At 47.6% G+C, this 20,672-nt stretch overlaps 4 protein-coding genes and 1 long non-coding RNA gene across 12 annotated transcripts; 3 read left to right on the top strand and 2 right to left on the bottom strand.

Annotated features, from left to right (window-relative positions):
* Positions 1-914: 914 nt before the first annotated feature.
* LOC120648543 lies at positions 915-1,835 on the top strand. The gene is made up of 2 exons (XR_005664986.1): positions 915-1,136; positions 1,279-1,835. It is a non-coding gene; the product is annotated as an uncharacterized LOC120648543 (long non-coding RNA).
* Positions 1,836-3,392: 1,557 nt separating this feature from the next.
* LOC120650353 (dof zinc finger protein 3-like) lies at positions 3,393-4,627 on the bottom strand. Its single transcript, XM_039927470.1, has one exon. The coding sequence runs from the start codon at positions 4,528-4,530 to the stop codon at positions 3,595-3,597; it is 936 nt and encodes a 311-aa protein (XP_039783404.1). The 5' UTR covers positions 4,531-4,627; the 3' UTR covers positions 3,393-3,594.
* Positions 4,628-8,311: 3,684 nt separating this feature from the next.
* LOC120650352 lies at positions 8,312-9,974 on the bottom strand. Of its 2 annotated transcripts, none has more exons than XM_039927469.1 (3): positions 9,734-9,974; positions 8,666-9,443; positions 8,312-8,590 (listed from the first exon to the last, which is right to left on the bottom strand). In XM_039927469.1, exons 1-2 carry the CDS (start codon positions 9,735-9,737, stop codon positions 8,767-8,769), a joined length of 681 nt encoding a protein of 226 aa, XP_039783403.1. In that variant the 5' UTR covers positions 9,738-9,974; the 3' UTR covers positions 8,312-8,590; positions 8,666-8,766. The 2 variants fall into 2 exon arrangements, with proteins under 2 accessions (XP_039783403.1, XP_039783402.1); XM_039927468.1 differs by having other exon boundaries at positions 8,666-9,487; positions 9,734-9,970.
* Positions 9,975-12,811: 2,837 nt separating this feature from the next.
* LOC120650350 (B3 domain-containing protein Os03g0619600-like) lies at positions 12,812-20,191 on the top strand. Of its 7 annotated transcripts, XM_039927461.1 has the most exons (10): positions 13,161-13,341; positions 15,414-15,620; positions 15,897-16,090; positions 16,420-16,523; positions 16,916-17,055; positions 17,824-18,271; positions 18,361-18,569; positions 18,826-19,183; positions 19,263-19,492; positions 19,737-20,191. In XM_039927461.1, the coding sequence occupies exons 5-10, from the start codon at positions 16,921-16,923 to the stop codon at positions 19,986-19,988; spliced, it is 1,632 nt and encodes a 543-aa protein (XP_039783395.1). In that variant the 5' UTR covers positions 13,161-13,341; positions 15,414-15,620; positions 15,897-16,090; positions 16,420-16,523; positions 16,916-16,920; the 3' UTR covers positions 19,989-20,191. The 7 variants fall into 7 exon arrangements, with proteins under 7 accessions (XP_039783397.1, XP_039783398.1, XP_039783401.1 ...); XM_039927463.1 differs by having other exon boundaries at positions 12,812-13,341; positions 15,897-16,523; XM_039927464.1 differs by lacking the exon at positions 13,161-13,341 and adding an exon at positions 12,813-13,153 and having other exon boundaries at positions 15,897-16,523.
* Positions 13,714-14,748, top strand: LOC120647751. Its single transcript, XM_039924604.1, has one exon. It carries the CDS (start codon positions 13,996-13,998, stop codon positions 14,746-14,748), a length of 753 nt encoding a protein of 250 aa, XP_039780538.1. The 5' UTR covers positions 13,714-13,995.
* Positions 20,192-20,672: the final 481 nt, after the last annotated feature.

The raw sequence follows: 20,672 nt of genomic DNA, 5'->3' as shown, positions 1-20,672 counted from the left end.
ATTTCTGTCGGCCGACCGTCAGGAAAGATGGTCTTTCCTGACTATCCAGCCCTGTCAGCTGGTTCCTGACGGTTAGCCGACAGGAATTGTATTCCTGTCGGTATTTTGACTGTTCTTGAAATAAGCTGTATCCTGATAGTGAATGGCTAGAGGCCTTTGTGTATTATGATGCGACATTTCCTTATTTTTTTAATCCTAGCCATAAACAAAGCATGTTACCGTTCTTGATAGGGTCCATATCTTGAGCAACCAAACTTTGATTGATGTGATCTTTCTTCATTTTCTTTATTATTCTAGGCCAGAAACGGAGCTAGCATGCTACCTAATAGGAAATACGATGTTTTTTATCCAATGTGGATTTTATGTTATATGAAATTTTTATATGATATAATTTTTTTTAAGATAATATAGACCGTTCTTCTCTTTTTGATTAAGGTGGGAATAAAATACTATTTTACTCCAAGGTATTCCAGCGTGTGCGGTGGCAGAGTAGGCAATCACTTCAACGTTCTTCCATTAATTAATTAATTAATTCCTCGCAAAAAAATTAATTAATTATAGAACGTTTATTGGATGTCTCCGAAGAGACAATTATAGAACGTTTATCGGAGACGTACTGCGTGACCAGCCTGCTGCTGGCGGTGGCGACTGGCTGCTCGCCAAGGCTTGGTGGTCGCCTTTGTGGTCGCGACCGTACGGCCCCGGGCGAGCACGTGCGCGGCGATCACGTATTCATGTCGGAGCCTGGCGTCAGGCTGCTCGCCGCGTGTCCGCTTTCTGTACGGCAGCCCGTGCGAGTCAAGATGCAAAAGCGGCGCGGAGCCGCGCTCCCCGGTGCGCCCCTGGTGGTGGCGGGGCGGGGCGGGGCTCCTCCGGCCGGCGGCATGGTGGAGGCGGCGTTGGAAGAGACGGCGCCGGCGTTGGAAGAACCGGAATGGCCACCGTCGCCCTTCATCCTAAACGTCTTCTCATCAGCCACGGGGAGGTGGGGGAAGAGATCGTTCCACCGCGAAGGCGAAGCCGCGGGAACGATTGCCGCCATGGAATTGGTTCCACAGTGGGCGCAACATCGCTACGGCGTGTTCTGGCAGGGTGCGCTAGCTCTATGTTCACTGCGAAAGTGATTTTGTCACAAGGTATTATACGACCTAGCTAGCTATCACCTTAATTTTATTTTGAATAACTTCTTGTTGTTTCTATGCATCTCCACAAAGTTCGTTGTTGATTCATTCATTCACTGTTAATTATTATTAACCCATCAAATTTTCTCTTTGACAGAATATCATTGTCAGACAATAAGTACCGGGTAATCAAACCGCCTCAAGGTATTGAAACGTGTAGAATTCCACAGCTTCATCTAGGGAAGTCTGAGAAAGGGATTTACTGCGCATTACTCGACTATAATAATCGTCTTCGGGTCTGGACCCTTGGCGGATCGTCGTGTGACCAAAGTGAGTGGATATGGAACCACTATAGCAGCTTTCGCCCTGTAACGTTGCTGCCACGTCTGAACTGTCTCAACAAGTTCATGACCCATGGATTTTACACAACAGCAAAAGCCATGACATTAGATCATTTACGAGGAGGAATTCGATTTCCAATGGGATTCAGAAGAAGGTAATACTGTCCACACTGGGCATTATCCGATGGAAGGATCCTGTGATAAATATATTGAGATTCTTGGTTTTCACCCTTATAAAGAGATCATCTTCTTGCATAGCTCGCGGGGCAGAGGATTGGCATATCATTTGGACAGCTCCAAACTTGAGGATTTGGGCAACATGCGGCCACATAATTTATCCGAAATAAATAGTTACATAGAAACATGTTTTCCATACACACCGTGCTGGATCGGCATAGGAGAGTTCCCTGATCATTCAAAAGTTTAAAACAAAGAGCTGGCTCAAGTTTACAGTCACTGCTCTGTTTTGTTGCATGACACCCCGAGTATTTTTGGGTGGATAGAAGCTTACAGTGATATTTAGTACCGGTTGACAACATAAAGGTTCATATATTACTGGCTGGTGTTATCACCCGGTACTGAAGGATCCTCCCACGTTAATAACGGTTGGTGTTATCTTCCGGTACTTATAAAGGGTCACGGGTTACTTCAAAAGGAAAATATTTTTTCTCCCAATCACAAGTATTATGTAGGTGAGATGATAAGAAGATATTACACAAGGCAAAAGATCACAAGTTTAATATTTTTAAACTTTGATACCGATTGATGCCATGATCCGGTACTAAAATGTTCTACCCGGCCATGCTACTGGTAGTAATGATCAAAACTTTGAGTCTCTGTTGTTCGGGTTGTGGAACCCGTACTAACGAGACTTTAACTCGGTACTATAAGCTTTTTTTTAGTAGTGATGCATATAGTGGTATAAACATGAGAGAATTACTTATTAAGCATTACAAGATACAATAATGTCTTATTTAGACTTTCAAATTAAAATATTTGCTATCAGACATTGACTTTTAACTTACGTTACACTACCGTCGTGTCGGTAAGATTTGGGCCTGGTACTCTATCGGATTTCGGCCCAAGGCCGATTTTAAGGCGGGAGCAATCATCAGACAGCCAGCCCAAGTGGCCCGCAGAGGCTGCAGCACACGGCATCTGGCGTAGGTGCGGTCAGAAACTATATCGACAAAAGCTCCATCACTTTCACTTTCATATTTTCCATCAGAAACGAAAATGATATGATATTATCCAAAACGAAAACGGTATCGGTATTACAGCTATTTCAAAAACGAAAATATACAACCAGAACACATCGAAAACAATCGAAAGTCAATGAAACAATATTTGAAAAACAATAAATATATCAAATCATAGGGCACAACACTAACGGTATGATTTGACACCTGTATTTCAGAGGATGCGTTACACTCTGTTCTGCTGCCAACCAACAACAGTGTTTTTATCTCACACAAATCAGCACCAATCACCAATCAGATAAATACTTTTCTCTCCCAGCAAACCAGTACCAGCCGCGGCCAGCCGAATAGTGATAGTATTTCGGTGCCAATCACCTACCTCTGCACATGCATGTCTCGAGGCGAATTCAGGAAGAAATAGCGATGCAGGCCTGAGCGACCAAATCTTTCCCTGTAACGTTCGGTTCTATGCACGCTCAGGCATTGATCCGAGAGTGCACGGGTGATTAACAAAGCGAATTAGTTTTTATAATCCTTTGTAAATTGCTTTTTACCGTAAAAGCTTCGCATTCACATGCATGCATGCATACAGAGACTCAAAAGATTTTTTTTTAGATCAAAGACTCAAAAGATTTTTTTTTAGATCAAAGACTCAAAAGATTAGGACTATAGCACAAAGATATAGAGTATATGGCCACTATGCGTACTCTAGGGACCAAAGCTGCAAGCTAGCAGAGTAGCAGGGCCCTGTCGAGCACAGGTAACAAGACACGACACGAACAAAGGACATGGGTTGCAAGGCACCTGAACACAAAAAAATTAACAGACTACGTACGCACGCATACGAGCAGAGCTGCACTGCCTATAGATTATACTGTGTGGGGGGAGGGAGCACGAAGCCGGCACGCCGTGGACGGCCGGCCGCGTGCGCCCTCACATGAGCTGCGCGCCGCCGTGAAGCAGCCAGCCTGTCTGTGGCGCCGCCGCAGCAGCGGCGGAGAAGTCCGGCCACATTGCGGCGCTGGGCAGCATCTTCCACGTGTCCACGCTGTCGTTGTCCAGCAGCCCGGCAGGCCAGAACAGCCCCGAGGACGACGCACCGGAAGCAGGGCAGCCGCCGCCGCTTCCCCTGAGCCCGAGGCCCTGCACTTGCATGCCCGCCTCGCCGCCGCCGCCGCCTAAGGTCCCGCCGGCTGGCAGCCCGAGGCCGAGGTCGAACCCCGCGCCGCGGCCCTCGAGCAGAGGCGGCGCCGCGGGGCCCTCGAGCAGCGGCCCCGTGGCGCCGAGCGCGAACAGCGAGCCGAGGAGGCCGGCCGCCTGCGCCGACGACGGCAGGGGAGGCACGCCGCCGCCGAGGCCGAGGCCGAAGACCGGCGCGCGCCTGGCCGCCGTCGGCGGCTGGTGGTGGTGGTGCGCGAGGCGCGGGCGCTTGCGCGTGGACCCGCCGATGGGGACGTTGCGGAGGGAGCCCCCCAGCGTCCAGTAGCGGCGGCAGGCGCGGCAGAAGTGCCGCGGCTGCGACGTGTTGTAGTTGTTGTAGTAGCAGAACTTGGTGTCGTGCGACGCGCACCGCGGGCACTGCTCCCCGCGCGCCGCGCCGCCGCCGCCGCCGCTCTGCTGCTGCTGCTGCTTGCTCGCCTCGGCGGCGGCGGCGGCGTCCTGCAGCTGCTGGAGGTAGGCGGCCATGTCGGCAGCGGCGGCGGCGTTGGAGCCGGGGACGGCCATCGCCGTCGCTGCGGTCGTCGCGGTGAGGTGGTGGTGGACGTCGTGCTTGCAGCCGGCGCCCAGCGTCAGCGGCGCGAAGGGCGGCGTGCCGGCGGGGGGCTGCAGCTGGCCCTGATGATGAGCTTCCATCACTTGGCCCGCCATTGGATGCTGGCTGGGAAGTTGATGGGCGCACCGGAGGATGATCTTCTCAGATGGTCGGGCTCGAGCCTGATCGATGTGTGTACGCTTCTTGCTGTTCCGGGACGACCGGGCCAGGGTGGTATATATACGCGCGTGCATGCTGCTGGTGGTAGTGGCTGCGCGGACACGGAGAGGGATTGGGGAAGACTGATGGGTACGGATGGCGACAGAAGGCTGACGGGTCCAGTACGTAGGGCGCAGCCGGTACAGTGGACGACGGAGGCGGGGCAGCCACACCGGACCGCCGAGCAGTAGCTTTCCTAGCATGCATGCAGTCCCAGCCAAGGAATCAAGGAATCCTAGCTTAGCTTCGTAGTCCATCACTACTGATGTGGCTCTGCACTCTTACGGTCTTATCCATCATCATCGATTGTGTACCGTCCGATCAAACAAGAGAGAGAGCTGCAAGCAAACTTGCATGTCCTATCATCATTGATAGAGAGCAGAGAGAGCCTGCACTCAGGAGCTAGGAGCCTGTACAGTCCGATCCGACTCTCAAGTGTCTCGACAGACACTCCATTGTAGATTGTACCTCGTCATGATCTGTGATTATCTATAGATAGCTGTTGCTCTTATCCCTGTGGCCGTGGGGTCAATTTGGGGTTCACCACCACCTGATGGATGGCCTCCATGCATGGCTCCCTAGGCTGCAGATCGAGGGGCGCGGCGGCGGCGCGGCAAGATGGCAGTGCCGCCTCCTGCCGCTGGATCGATCTCATAGGAGGTTAATTTGGTCGTCCGTGGGGGGCGCCGTAGGGTGAACTGCTCGCAGGAGCATAGCAACGGCGGAGGAGTCTGCCGTTGGCGGCTTGTCCGATCCGTCGGAGATCGGAGATCCGGCCGTGGCGGAGAGGCGAGTGTTGTTCTACTGTTCCGATACGTACATGGAGTATTAAATACAGTCGAAAAAAATAATTAATTATATAGTCTAACTAATTAACATAAAATGAATATTTTAAACCTAATTAATTTATAATTAGATATTATTTGTCAATTAACAACGAAATGTCCTGCAGTACATGAACCAATAAGTTTTCACCAACTAAACAAGACAACGTATCTGGTGCAAACCAAGGACCTCGTGCAAATCCGTGCAAACCTACTAAACAAAGTTTCAAAAAATTCTGAAAAAAATCATGAATGTGCTTCTCAGATTACATCATCTATATATAAAATTTCATAGTCAAATTCGTCTTACTCTAGAAGTTACAAAAAAGACAAATTTGAGATGCATTTGAACGATTATTGTTGTCAGAAAATTTGTCTTTTTTGTAACTTTTAGAGTAAGATGAATTTGACCATAAAATTTTGTATATAGATGAGGTAAGCTGAGAGGCACATTTATGATTTTTTTCAGAAATTTTTGAAACTTTTTTTAGTAGGTTTGCACGAGTTTGCACAAGATTCTTGGTTTGCACCAGATACGTTCCCACTAAACAAGGCACTAAACAATGCCGCTTTGAATGGAATTTTGGTGCTTTTACTCTTAAGAAAGAGTGCGTGGTATATATGAATATATGTTTTTATTCTACTAGTACTATACCACAGAGAGAGAAAAGCGAGTTTGCCACATGCATTACTTTTTAGTAGAAGTGGACAGTTTTGTATGTTGTGCATGAGACGCTTCACAGGACTGCATGCAACTCGATCGCCAGGTGCATGTGAATCGTATGCGGCATGCTGCTATCCTACCCTACGGCCTGCAGCCACAGCCCACAGGGATCGGACGTCACAAGAAGAGACGAGCATGAAGGGTGCGGCAACCGAGGCGCGGCGGCCGGCAAACAGACACCTACTCCTATCTACTGGCCTGCCGCCTGCCCTGTGTGTCCTTGACTGATCCCCCAGGCATAGCATCGCAGGCGATCGAAGACCGCCGGCCCGCTCCCTCTCCGCCGATGCGGCGTTGTCACCGCCATGCGCCCCGGACCAGCGACCACGACCGGGCATCGACCATGAGGCGTCGGGTGCGCCGGTTATACCAACGGCGCGTATGGCTTCGCGCTGGTGGACCGGAGCCTCGTGATCCGCGAACCGACCTAAATTTTTCAGGTGTAATTGATTTACGATTTATTCGGTAAGGAAAATACGGGTGGGATACGGTCCCACTGAATGATAAAGAACGCCTGGATCTGTCAAGACCCGCAGTGGTGGCGTTCTCGTCTCCGACTCTTCTGGGGAGATGGATGTGGACCTGCAGCCTCCTCGCCTGTGCAGCCTCCACGCTGCCGCCGCTCCCCTCCCGCAGCCGAGCCCGCGCCGCAGCTCTGGCACGGGTGGCCTGGCCGGCCACCGCCGCTACGAGAAAGCCTTCGGCGACGAGGAGGAAGAGCAGTAGCAGGAGCAGCGGCAGCGCGCCGCCCGCGCGGACCGAGTCCTCGATGCCGAAGGGCCCTCCCGAGACGTCGTAGAAGATGAACGTGATGATGGGGAGCACCATTAGCCGCGGCTGCGAACGCGCCGACAGATCCGATGGGGGAGCCGGGCCTCCTCGCCGTGGCTCCGGCACGCATGTCCTCGCCGGCCACCGCCAACTTCGGCCGCGCGCAGAAGCTCGGCGAGGGCTCGTGGCTGGCAAGGCGGCGCCGGTTCGCCCTCCACTTCGCCGGCGCCGACGCAGCGCTCCCTTCTTCGCCGGCGGTTGGGTGTTGACGTGTTGTGGCCATGGTGCCCGCCAGAGGAAGGTCTCCTTCGCCGGCGAGGCGCAGGAACCGGCATGAGGGAACGGCGGGAGTGCACGCGCAGGTACTCCTGGAAGCAGGCAACCTGGTTGAAGAAGAAGATGCACATCTGCGCAAACACCTGGGGAAGTGGTGGGCATGCAAGCGTCGCGGCAGGTGCTACACTGGCCAGGCCAATTTGAAGGCACACATTTGCGATTACTGATTTTTTTTTTCATGTTCTTCTGTTGGATGGTGTCCTTCCTTTTGCATCTTGTTCATGTACTTGTCTTATTTATTACCATACGAAGTTCCTGCTCTCAACTGAATCTCATAAACCAGTGCATGCATGTTGGCTTTCCCCAATTTGATTCGCCATTTTGTCATCTAGCTCAAATTTGAGGGAAGTCAATCTGATGTTTGTGTGTGATTGAGCAAAATTAATTGTGCATCCTTATGTACTTCCCATGTTCTTCTGATTTAGCTTGCTTTCTATTTCAGCATCATGTTACGGAGCTTTGTAATGATCTCCTCTACTTGTTTGTGTCGGATCTCTTTCGGACATTTTGATTTGTGCAGCTGTGCTTGTGATTTGTATATAAATATACATACAATTTGATGTGTGCATCAAGGATGCTTGGGGCATTACCAACTATGCATGAGCGTGTGCATCATGTATCAACTGTGTCACTGTCTAGCTGAAAATAAAGGTTTCTCTATATTATTTGCAAGGTAAAGAAACATAAATTTTGTGAGTCGAAGTATGGGCATTATCAGTTTGTGCGCATTTTTTCTTGCACGAAAAAGTGTGTATGTACTTTTGTGGGAATAGGGTTGAGAAAGAAAAGGCATGTGTATCTTGATATTTTGTGCATGGGTTTTTTGCCTGAGGGACACTACGAAATGGTGCTTTTGTGTGCAACACACTTCACATTTTGATTTAGTCTTGTGGATACCTAAAAAATGTGGCTTTGTCTGAAACACACCATCCCCATTAAATTAGTCTTTTTTCAGCTTGAGGAGCTAGAGATTGCCTAGTAAAAAGACTAAAATGCCCATGACCATGTATAATACACCAAAACTAGGGACGCAAGGCCACTGGTCATCCTTGCAGTGCAATATATTCACATACATAATAATTTTTTACACCACGTAACATGTCACAAAATAATTAGTATGGAACAAGTGACCATCATGTCACAAAGCTTAATCTTAACATCTCAAATTACATCAATTTAGCATCAAAAGGCTTTACGCGGTTTGCTTGCACACAAAAGCATAATAATCAGAATTGCATAAGATGCTCCAGCGCCATTCTACCATGCACCTCGGCCTCCTCCATTGCAATTTTCTTAGCTCGACTATAAAAGATAACAAGGATTAGGAAAAATTAAAAAATCTGGATATTAGTCAAAAGAAAATGTGTACATATTTACCTCCGAGTTAGTGCTCCAGGACTACAGTTTAGGTCAAATGGGCTTGATAGTGTTGCTGGTGCATGTTGCAACCTAAGTGGTGTACATGGGCTGGGCATTACTTATGTTATCACTTCCTTCATCTTCTTGGCCTTCTTTCTTTTAGGTGTACTTGGACTAGGCCTAGCTGTTGCTTCCTTCTTCTTGGTTTTGTTTCTCTTTGATTTTGGTGGTGCTGGTGGTGGAGCATCTGAGTCATACACAGTCTCATTGCAAGTCTTTTGCATGTGTCCTAACTGACCACATCTCTTGCATCTCTTCCTTTTCTTGGTGCCAACATACTCTGTTTCATCATTTTCACCCCAAGGATCATCTGCAGCCCTTTCCTCAGTGTCATAAGCAAGATAATTAGTATGTCTTTCCTCGGTGTCATAACCAAGATAATTAGTAGGCCTTTCCTCAGTATCATATAGCTGACTTGTTTTCATATCAACAATAGTAAGATCAGTAGCTGACTTGTTTTCATGACATGGCTGGTTAATCACGGAAACTACTAGAGGAAGCTTTCTGATGTCCCAGTACATATCAATTGTAGCAAGCAATGATGAGTCAGAATCAATATCCATATACTTGCATGCAACCTTGTCCCAAAAACTCACCGATAAACTTTGGATACTACCTCGCTTTATCTCGAGATCTATATCAGCATAGAAATCCATCCATGAAATCGTATCCTTATCGCGAACCCAATTTTTATCACAGGTAACATGATAAACTTGTGTACCATGCTCCTCATAGCCTGGTATGCGAATGGCAAGTATACAGGCTGCGTTACGGTCCATCCTAATGCAGGAAAATGCAAAAAGAAACTAAGACAAATCTAATATCACAGACTAGACCGTCAAAAAAAATATAACAGACTAAATCGACCTAATGTAGGAAAATGCAAAAAGAAACTAAGACAAATCTAATATCACAGACTAAATCGAAACAAACAGGTCGTGCAAATCTATATCCCAAATTCACCTTTTTTTTTGAAACCTAGACCTGAAATCAAAGGAGGATGTGCAATAAGAAGGGTAATCTTACCCATCTGGAACCCATGACAGATCCAAAGTTTTTGTTGGAGAACCCACACTGTATAGCCCGCCAACTCGACGAGGATTTGGGGATCGATTTGATGGCATCGGATCCTCCAAGATCAGGAGAATCGCTGCAGGTTAGTTGGTGGATTGGGGCGTCGGCATGCTCACCCTGTCAGTCACCTAGTGCGATGCGCAGGAGCAAACCAGAGACGCGGCGAAGCGCGGCAGCAGCCTACGAGCCAGAACGGCGGCGCAGCCCAGGAGACGCCGTCCAGGAGCCCATGAGTGCGCAACAAAAAAAATCAAGGAAGAGATAAGGCTACCAGCTGCTGCTCGTGAGCCACAAAATATAGCAAGGGCAGAATCGTCCATTTACAAGGCATCTACTCTGCAAATTTTTTTTTAATGGGGCTGGTGTGTAACCAGCTAAACACTACATTTAGAGTGTCCATCAGACAAAATTGAAGAGTGCAGTGTGTTGTACACAAAACTGTATTTTGGGAGTGTCCTCTAGACAAAAAACCCTTTGTGCATCTCTATATCAGGCAAAAAAAATTTGAGATTTTTTTGTGCATAGAAAATGCATATAGATGTAATAATTTATCCGTGCAAAAATTTGTGTGCATCTGTCAAGGTAATTTTTATGTTTTTGTGCAAACATAATTTGGGCATCGATCATGCACACCAAGAAGCTAGAATTTTTTTTTGTCCAAACCAACAGTGCATCAGTATTTAATTTGTTTTTTGTATGCATGAAAATAAGTGCATCATCATGCACCTTGTTCTTATGATCATACCTAAAATCAATGCATCTCACGTACACAAAAATATCAACTATTCACAATGTACACAAAAATATCGATAGTAATTGATAGGTAAAAATTTTTACTGTTGTCAACAGTGATTGATGCAATGAGCACCGCACAACAGTCGAAAGAAACCGGGGCTGTGTTTAGTTTCCCAACTTCTCCAAACTTTTCATCAAATCGAAATCACATCAAAATATTAAATATAGCAAATTGAAATATTAAATATAGCAAATGACCCATGCATGAAGTACTAAATGTAGGTAAATAAAAAAACTAATTACATAATTTTGATGTACGTTGCGAGACGAATATTTTGAGCCTAGCTAGCCTATGGTAGAACAATATTTACCATATACAAACGAAAAGTATTACAATACTTTTCGCAAATACTTTTCGTATTTTTTTTGCAACTAAACACTGCTCGGACGGCAAACCAGCACTCTGGAGTGAGCTGGTGTGCTATAAAAAATTATAATTATACTGTTTAAGATTCCTAGATTAGAAAATTCGTCTAGTTCTGTACCATCGCGAAGCCTTTGTTCGTGTTCCAAAAGCTCCGCTCCGGCACAGGCTCCTCAAAAGTCGCGCCACCTGTTCTTTCAAAAAATCGACTTCCGTCTATCAAATACATGTCCACTGTGTATTTATACAAGAAAAATACAGTAGATGGTCTGACAGTCCACCAATCTCAGCGGAACCGTGGGCGTCCAGATAACCGGCCCACCCGACGCCCGCGGCTAAAAATCCGCTCCCATCGACCATGCGTGGTGGCCTCTTCCTTGTTCCGCCGCCCCCGTGGCGGGACCCGCGCGCAGGAGGACCAACAAGCAAAGTAGAGGCCCAGGCCCAGCCGGCCGGCCGGGGCGCCGTCGACACGAACCGCAGCAACAGCCTTTGACGCGCCCAGTCACATCTGGCGGCCGGCCTCGCGCCCCCGGCGGCCGGGCCCTCCCTCCTGCTCCGCGGCCCGGCGCCACGCCACGCCGTGACAAACCCGGCGTACCCGCCGGCCGGCGCCGACTCCGAGGCACGCCCCCCAGCAGGCAGACTAGCGCGCTACTGTAGGCGGCGCCAATTCGGTCGCCATCCATCCATCTCATCTCGATCCATCGATCGATCACGCCTGCTGGCTGACAAGGCGGCTAGCATTCCAACGCCATGCAAGGCTATTGGCTGGCCCCTCTTTTGCATGGCAACGCCGACCGGTCGGCACGTAGCTGCGCCTACGCTAGCTACGGGTGCTACACGCCCTTGGCGCCTTGCGCTTGGCGCCGCCTGGTCCCATCCATATGCCCGCACCCGCCGCGCCATCGACGGCAGGCCGGCCGGCCGGCAAGCCGGAGATGGGCCGGGCAGGCTCCGCCGCTCGCATGCACTAGCACTATATACGAGCAATAAGTTTCATTCCTCCCAGAACGCTCCCATATCTCCTTCCCTCCCTGACCGGCCAATTCCTCTCCAACTCCAACTTGCATTCTTTTCTAGGATTTGTTTCTCCTTTTTTTTTGGAAACACATAGTAAACTTTGAGCGAAATTAGCAGCTACTTACGCCCTGTTCTGCTGCACTGATCTTATTTCGGCTGATTCACTGTAGTTACAGTAGTACTGTAGCTACAGTACTGGCACAGTACACGTTCTCGCGCCTATATCACGTGTAGTTGCTACAGTAATCAGGCGCTACAGTCCCAGCCGCTACAGTACCTAGCCTCTCACAGAAATCAGCCGCTACAGGGATAAGCCCATCCAAAACAGCAAGCCGAACAGGCTTATTTGGATCCAAAATCGGACGCCTCGTATGAAAAGAGGTGCTACTACTATGCTACACGTCAGTTGCAAACATACATTCCCTCTCACTCATCCGTTGTTCGCGCACTGCAATCATTGCGTAGTCAAACAAAACATGGGACCGAAACAGGATAGCACCAGTCGAATTCGAATAGTTGTAGGCCGGCCCACACCAATGCAAACTTTGACCGCGTGCGTAAGGAGTGACCCGCTTCGTGCAAATGGGCCGGGCCTAAACTGGCACGCAACCGGGCCCACACCAACGAGCCCCACCCCACGCGTACCCGCCCGCCCGTTCGCGAGCCCACGAGGCGAGGGCATGCCATCGTTGCATGAAATATTTTTTTTAAAAAACAAAAATATCTCAAATTTGAAGTCTTCGGAAGTTTTCCAATCGAATACTTCGGTGTCCCTTCGAATTGCGAAATAATATTTACCTGGTTCTAGTAAGTTTTAAATCAGGAAATTTCTCCAAACCGGAGGACGTGTTTCGATCCAAATCCCAAATAGTGACGTCAGGGTAAAATCAGTCCATCACACCGCAAAATGAGCCGTCTGCCCCAAATCCGGCGCTGGCTTCCCCCTGCCCTCCGCCGCCCCCCCGCCTCGGCCCTCGGCGGTCATCTCGTCGGGGATGCCGCGGAGAGAGACAGCGCGGGCGCGGAGGAGACGGGTGACAGGAGGAAGCGGCGTCGTGGGGAGAACTGGAGAAGCCCAAGCCCGCTGGGCGTTGCTCAGGTCCTGGAGAGTGCAGGGCAGAGAGGGCACCAGCTCTCCTGGGACGCAAGCCGTTCGTGCCACTGGACGGCTCGCCGCCGACGAAATCCAGGTCCGAGCCTGCCCCGTCTGTGCTTGATTCGACTCCCTTCGCTTCACGGCGACGGTGATACTTGTGGGTCGAGCGGAAACGGGCAGTATCGTTCGTTCATGGTAGATGGGGCTCGGCTGAAAAAGCATATATTGTTGTGCCAGCATTCACCATTCAGGGCTTCAGGCACATGCTCATTTATATTTACGGTGCGGGAATACTCGTACTTCAACAAACACATTTTCCTTCATGTCGCACAAACAAATCTGTATATAAGTTCACATTTTCTGTATGGGGGTTTTTACATTTTTACCATTATAACGAATTGCACTCATCAGATTATCACTATTACGATGCCACCTACATCTATACCATAAGAGAGAAGTTTGACTTACAAATTTACCACATTTGAGGATGTGGCAGCCACGAGACCTGTCCACGCTAGCGCTGAGTCAGCAGACACCGACGCCGTTCGGCCCCGTTACTGCACGCTGGGCCCGGTTGACGCCGCCGCCGCTAACCCTATCCGGCCGAATGGATCCCCCCTCTCCTGTTGCAGTCATGTCGTGTGAAATCACTAATCAGATCAGCGACGCAGCAAACTGAAACGAAAGCATCTCTTTCCGTATGTCAGCCTCTCTCCTATGCTACCATTCACAATCACACGCCCCTTGTCATGTTCGGATTAATCAACAAGTGGTCAACCAGCAGCACGCCGATCCTAATCCATTCTTCCAAGCACACAAATCAAGAAGAAGGAAGTGAAAAAAATGGCGATGGAAAGTCTCTAACGGCATGTACAGGTTAAGTGCTCTTGGAAAAGCCCCTGAAGCCTTGGATCAGCAGGCAGAACCCCTGCCCCGATGCCCCTCCGCCTCCGGGCTTCTGTCGCCGGGCGCTCGCCGGAGCTGCCGGCTTCTCCAGCTCCTCGCCGGCGCTGGCGTCGTCGTCCTCGTCCACAGCCTTGTCTCCGACGCGCCGGGACTGGCAATGAGCTGCTCCTCGAGGTCACGTGGTCGCAGGCGCCCGACGGGCCCGCGCTCTCCGCCGCCGTCCACGAGGCCGCCGCCGCCCCGCGCCACCGCGCCGCCGCCGCGCCGCGCCACCTGCACAAGAAGAAGGGGAGCGGGACGTTCACGGCGGGGAGCTGCGTGGTGGGCGTCTTCTGGGACTACGCCGCGGCGCGGTACGCCGCCGGCGGGGCCGGGCCCGAGCCGGCCTCCGGGTTCTACGTCGCCGTCGTGGCGGACGCAGAGTTCGTGCTCCTGCTGGGCGACCTGAGCCGCGGGTACGTCGAGCGGCTGCACGGCGGGATACCGATCGCGGGCTCCCGGATGGCGCGGCGCCGGGAGCGGTTCGTCGGGTGCGGCTGCTGGTCCACGAGAGCCCGGTTCCTGGAGGCCGGCGCGGAGCACGAGATCGGCGTCGTGGTGCTGGACGGCGACGCTGAGGCCTGGGTCACCGTGGACGGCCGCAAGGTGGTGCAGCTCCGCCGGCTGCGGTGGAGGGGGGGGGGGGGAGCAGGGAAGGAGCAGCGCGGCAAGAGGAGGAAGAAGAAGAATGCGGCAGAAGGAAGTGGGAGGAGAGGGGGGATCGATTCGGTCGGATATGGTTAGCGGCGGCGCGTCAACCGGGCCCAGCGCGCAGTAACGGGGCCGAACGGCGTCGGTGCCTGCTGACTCAGTGCCAGCGTGGACAGGTCTCGTGGCTGCCACATCCTCAAATGTGGTAAATTTGTAAGTCAAACTTCTCTCTTATGGTATAGATGTAGGTGGCATCGTAATAGTGATAATCTGATGAGTGCAATTCGTTATAATGGTAAAAATGTAAAAACCCCTTCTGTATGTAAGGGTCTGTTTAGTTCATTTTGCAAAAATGTGTAAAGATGTAAACAGGTCATTTGAAGTATTAAATGAAGTCTATTTGCAAAACTTTTTGCATAGATGAGTTGTAAATCGCGAGACGAATCTAATGATGCTAATTAATCCATGTTTAATTAATAATTAGCGGATGGTTACTGTAGCATCACTGTTGCAAATCATGGATTAAGTAGGCTCATTAGAATCGTCTCGCGATTTACGACCTATCCATGCAAAAAGTTTTGTAAATATACTTCATTTAGTACTTCAAATTAGTAAGATACTGTTTCACTTTAATGCGTTTACGATTTTTTTGCGTTTACATATAAAAAACTAAACAGGGCTACATTTCATCATGTCCCGAGGAGAAGGCACTCGCTACGGGTCATATCTGACACACCTGCATAAATGCATAGTTTCAGCCGCGCAGGGAATCTCCCGAAAGAACCTGAAATGTCAGTGTCGCTCTGGACTGGGGCTCAGTTCGCATCAGCATTTTGCACCTCGTGGAAGTTGATAAGCATCCGAGTCTTAGACACCTTTTATTTTCTTCTCTCCATATAATGGTCAGCAAGTATCATGTTTGCAAGAGTTTCACACCTCAACTCTGAAGAAGGAATCTGACGGAGGTATGTTTCACCGTTTAACCTTGGTGCCTTTAATTCCTTTGCAAGATCATCATTTTTTTTGAACGAACGGGCACGAGATTGTGCCTATTTCATTGACAGAGAAGAAGAGTACAAACCGGAGGACCGGTAACAAATAATTACAGTTGTGGTAATATAGACGCTAAGTTCTTTGCTCCTGCTATTGCCCAAAAGGCTGCTTCCGCCTTAATTTTCTCTAGTAACCTAGTTGGTGGTGTTTCCTTTTGATTGAAAACTCTATTGTTTCGCTCCTTCCAGACCTCCCAACTAATTAGCATGGTGAGCCTCCGTACGGCCTTCTTTGGCACCGCCGTCGTAGTACTGATGTTTAGCCACCAAGAGAGCGCACTGTCACTCAGTCTCCACCTGTTTGGGTTGAGCTCTGAATAGCCGATCCACTCTGCAGCAAGCTGCCAGATCCTTCTAGTGTATCTGCATTCGGAGAGCAAATGGTGTACCGATTCTATTACTCTTCTGCAGAGATCATCATTTCTGTTTCCAAGTTTCTTCATCTTCTGCGCCACAGTAAATATAATCCTTTTCTATACTGAAGTGCCGGGGAATCTCTTCTGTAATACTTTGCTGTACTTAATTTTCTAGTCATGACAGCTTCTGCAGATTCCCTGTCATCTACTCCTACTGAACTGTCATTCCATGAAGTTCCTTTCAAAGTAGATATGATTGCCTTTGCCTCTGGATTTGGTGGATACCTTGATTGGAAAAGATGCTTCATCATGCACCGGGTGCATTCATCCATCACTTCTGTTTACTGTTCATGCAGTGACGAATGCTTGCTGGTCACTGGTGTGTCTATACGTACCGATAGCTTTGAGGTTTCTTCTCCAGTCTCCACATCACCGTTTTCTGGTTGAGTTCTTCACTAAGGTAAGCCCATATCTCCTTTCTTTTGAGTAGCATACTAGCATAGCAAGAAAGTATTAAAGCTAAGATCTGCACCTCGGCTGTTTGCACGGTAGTCTTGGTTGACTTATAGTTTACTTAGGATGCTGTATTGCAGTTGCAGCATCCACACTTTTCGTTTTATTTTTGAATGAAACATAAGCAAGTATGTTTCTCCTGTAGGTTCAATAATAGGATGTAGTACACTGTCACTCTAGTTCATGCTCATGATTTCAGGGGGAGAAAAGGACTGAGCTAACAAGAAACTAATCTTTAGCAAGGCGAAATACTTTTTTTTTTGCACAGCAAAACATTGTCTCCTTTTATATTGAAGAACGAAGATGCATCTTTGCTCTTATGTAAAATGCATATTTCAGTTGTCATGGCTAGAAATGGTGCTTCCCGAATGAAGAAACCTTGTGATTGTTGCAAAAGATACTTGGACCATTTAGATGGAAAGAATCAAAGTATGAGCTGCTTCCTTAGGCATATGACTGCCAATTTTAAGCATAGCATGGTAAGAGAGTTTGATATCTTGCTTGTGTTCCTACATACATTGCTTCCTCCATTTTGTTTGACATGAGTGTGTTGTTGGAATTAGTAAAGGGATATAATGTTAGTACTTTGGTATACTTGATTCGAGTTAGCCAGAACTGCTATCTGAACACAAGGCAAATTTTTAAGATTCGACAAGTACTTCAGCATTTCTGTGATATGTACAAGCTTAAAACAGTAGCAAAGTAGGCTGTTATGCCGCCTACATTAGGACCAGTTTCAACTTTCAACTTGTTCGAGATTTAGTATCTTTCATGTATCTGAGTATTCTTGCACATACCATTGATCCGTGCTCTATAAAGTAAATACCATTACCATCTGCCCAAGGCACATTATTTTTCATCAAAATTTGTTTAGCCTTACAGACCTCCCGTAGTTTGCAAATCCTGTTAGTCAGAATAGTATGTAAAGATTATTATTGATTGTTGTGTCAAAATGGTTTTAGACCTTCGACAAGTCAGCGCGGCCACACCCCAGCTTGTTTTCGACAAAAATGATTTATTCATATTAGCTTCTGACATTGCTCTGTTTCACAGTCAATCTTTACTATTGTTGATCTTGGGCAAGACATGAGTATATGCTTTTTGGTGTTGTGCCTTCTAGTTTAAAGCGAAGCAGTCTGCATTCACTAATGCATTTCCTCACCGTAGAGAAAGGCATCTTATTATTACTCTGGCAGTTCCAGGAATTTCTCTGTTTACATCAATACTTTTTGCAACTGTTACTATAGGTCATGCCGAACAGATTTCTGAAGAAATTCGCTATAAAATTATCAGGAACCATCAAGTTAGTGTCCCCTAATGGTAGTGTATATGATGTTGAAGTTACAAAGCGCTTTAATAAGGTAGTGCTCCGACATGGATGGGGGGATTTTGTTGATGCCCATTACATAGAAGAGAACAACTTCTTGCTGTTCCGACACGTTGAGAACTCAACTTTTGAGGTTCTGATCCTCGATTCTGATGGCTGTGAGAAAGTGTTTTCTTGTGCTGGCATTAAAAACACTCGAAGTGTTCAAGATAAAATAGTAGATTCTGTTTATATTTCAAGAAGCTCTTTTCATGACACCACGGAATCATCAGCTAGTGAAAGACTTGTTAGATCCGAGAAGGGTGGCTCCAGTCATCGTGAAAAACCTGCAAAGATTGTTGCAACATCCTCATCGTCCGAGAGCTCAGGTTATACTGTTTATTCAGTTGCATAATTGTCTCGGATTTTACAGCCACTTAACACTTATTGTTGCAGCTTGTTGTGCAATTTTCTACAGGGGAAGACAGTTTATCTGAATATGAATCTTTTTGGTCGGATGATCTTCAGACCAACCCAGGGCCTGATTATGTTTTATCCCGTGGAAGTTATCTTTCTGGAGCACAAGAGGAGAGAGTAATGGCACTTCTACAGGAAATTCAACCTGAAAGTACTGTTTACATAGCAGTCATGAGGAAGTGCCATATCGTGAAACCGGGTCCTTATCTGGTAATATAAGCACTCTTTCCTGTTATAATGGCAACAAACTTCTATCAGTATGAACTTTCTTTGATAAATAATGCTGTATATTTATGCTCCCAATTTTATAACAATAAGGTAAATTCAGCCATCATCATATTCTCACGACCCTTTCCAACACTAGTGGACAAATAACTACTGTTTCCTTTGCTTGAGGACTGAAATTCCCTTCCTTATTGTTCTTGGTTGTGTTAACATCCTCACAGTATGTTTCATTTGCAATCAGGCAATTCCTAAGGCATATGCAGCACATTTCCTGCATGATAGAACAAATGTTACACTTCAGAGGCCAGGCAAGAGCAAGAAGTGGCACCCAAGATTCTACCAAAGGAAAGATAAACGTATGTACATGCTCAGAGGACAGTGGTTAGACTTTGTCCGTGACAATCATGTGCAGGTGGAAGATATCTGCATCCTTGTACCAGCGGAGGTTGGGAGAAGATTCATGTTTACAGTCTATCTACTTCGTGCAACAGCAACTCATTCCAGGGGTGGAACTTCTTTTCAAAGGGTTGGGCCATTCCATGGTAGATCAAGCACAAAGATGGCTTCAACTGTTCATACTAAGGAGGAATCAAGCGATGGTATCATAGAAAAAAAAACATAAGAATCTGCATCACTATAGATTATTCCTTTCTTATGGCCTACAATTTTCTGCTGCAGATAATGTTTCCTCGCAAAGTGACATGGATGAAGCTTCTCACAAATATCTCAAGAGCAACTCTGGTGGTCCTTCTGAGGCTCCCTACATTGTATCATCCAAGAGCTGTCTATCTCGATCCCAAAAGAAGATTGTTGAAGAGAAAGTGCGAGCCATTCAATCTGAAGTCCCCATTTATGTGGCAATCATGAAGAAGATGAATGCTGATGTCACTTATCGTTACCACATTATGGTAAGTTATCTTTCTTATTTTGATATTGTACAATTATATATTTCTTATTTATATTATGTTGTCATCTTAAACCTTTAGCTTATTGAAGTAGACAGACTTCTATCATATGAAATATGAATGCTACAACCTACTCACCCACTTCCATATCAGCAAACAATCTGCCACTATATCAATTGCTAAGCTAGTAAAATCTTTTAACTGTAATGTGTTTCTAACGTTCTGTTCTGCCTGTAAAATTTATCAGGAATTAGGAATAAGATTTGCGGCACCCCATCTTCCACACAGAGGGCAAACTGTGCTGCTCCAGTGCATGAAGAAGGTATGGGAGACCAAAATGGTGGTCCGTAGTGGAACGAGAAGGTGGTTCCTAATGGGAGGTTGGGCCACTTTTGTTCGTGACAATGGTCTGCGAGTCGGAGATATCTGTTTGTTTGAACTCAAGAAGAAAGGGGAACTTACCATGAAGGTCCATATCATCTCCAGGGAGCAGTTCTAGTAGAAAATGTTGCACTTCCTGCTATTTCTTCCGGCACTCTGCGGCGGCTTAGTTTGCTTGTTTTGTAGTCTGGAATTCATCCATGGTTGTGGCTCAACTTCGAAAGGAGTTTAGGAACCAATATGTATGATCAACTCTCGGATGGCGATGCGCTGCCCATCCTAAGACGCTTAGCAATTTCAGTGTTATCTTTCTTTAGTGATTGCTTTTGTGTACGTGATGAACAGTTTGTCCGGCTGACAAATGCAACGCCTTTCGGTCGCTAGTTTCACATCAGCACGTGCTAATTAAGACTTTTGTGCTTAGTTACATTTAGGAATATATCTAACCTGGAGACTGTGGTGGAGCTGGGCCGGCCCAAAGCCTAAGGCCGCTCCATGGGCTAATTTTGCTAGCTGGACTGGACAGTGTGGTCATTTCCCTTTCAAAAATTAGCCATGCTGCCCCTCAAAAAAAAAAAAAACAATTAGCCATGCTACTCATCGCCCCGTGCAAGTAGCATTGCAGCAACTACAATGGAAACAATTCATCCCAAAATATGTAAGCTGCTAATTACAACCTTTACTATAAAAAAAATGTCGGAGGCCTTGCCAGATTTGACTTGGAGGGCTGATCGGTCCTGCCATGCTGTGCTTACAGTTCCAAACATAGTTCGGTCCATTTTACTTACGGTCCGGGTAGATG

The sequence above is a fragment of the Panicum virgatum genome, chromosome 9K (assembly GCF_016808335.1).
Source record: "Panicum virgatum strain AP13 chromosome 9K, P.virgatum_v5, whole genome shotgun sequence".
In the NCBI taxonomy this organism is placed as follows: Eukaryota; Viridiplantae; Streptophyta; class Magnoliopsida; order Poales; family Poaceae; genus Panicum; species Panicum virgatum.
This window is presented reverse-complemented; position numbering and strand designations above follow the sequence as displayed.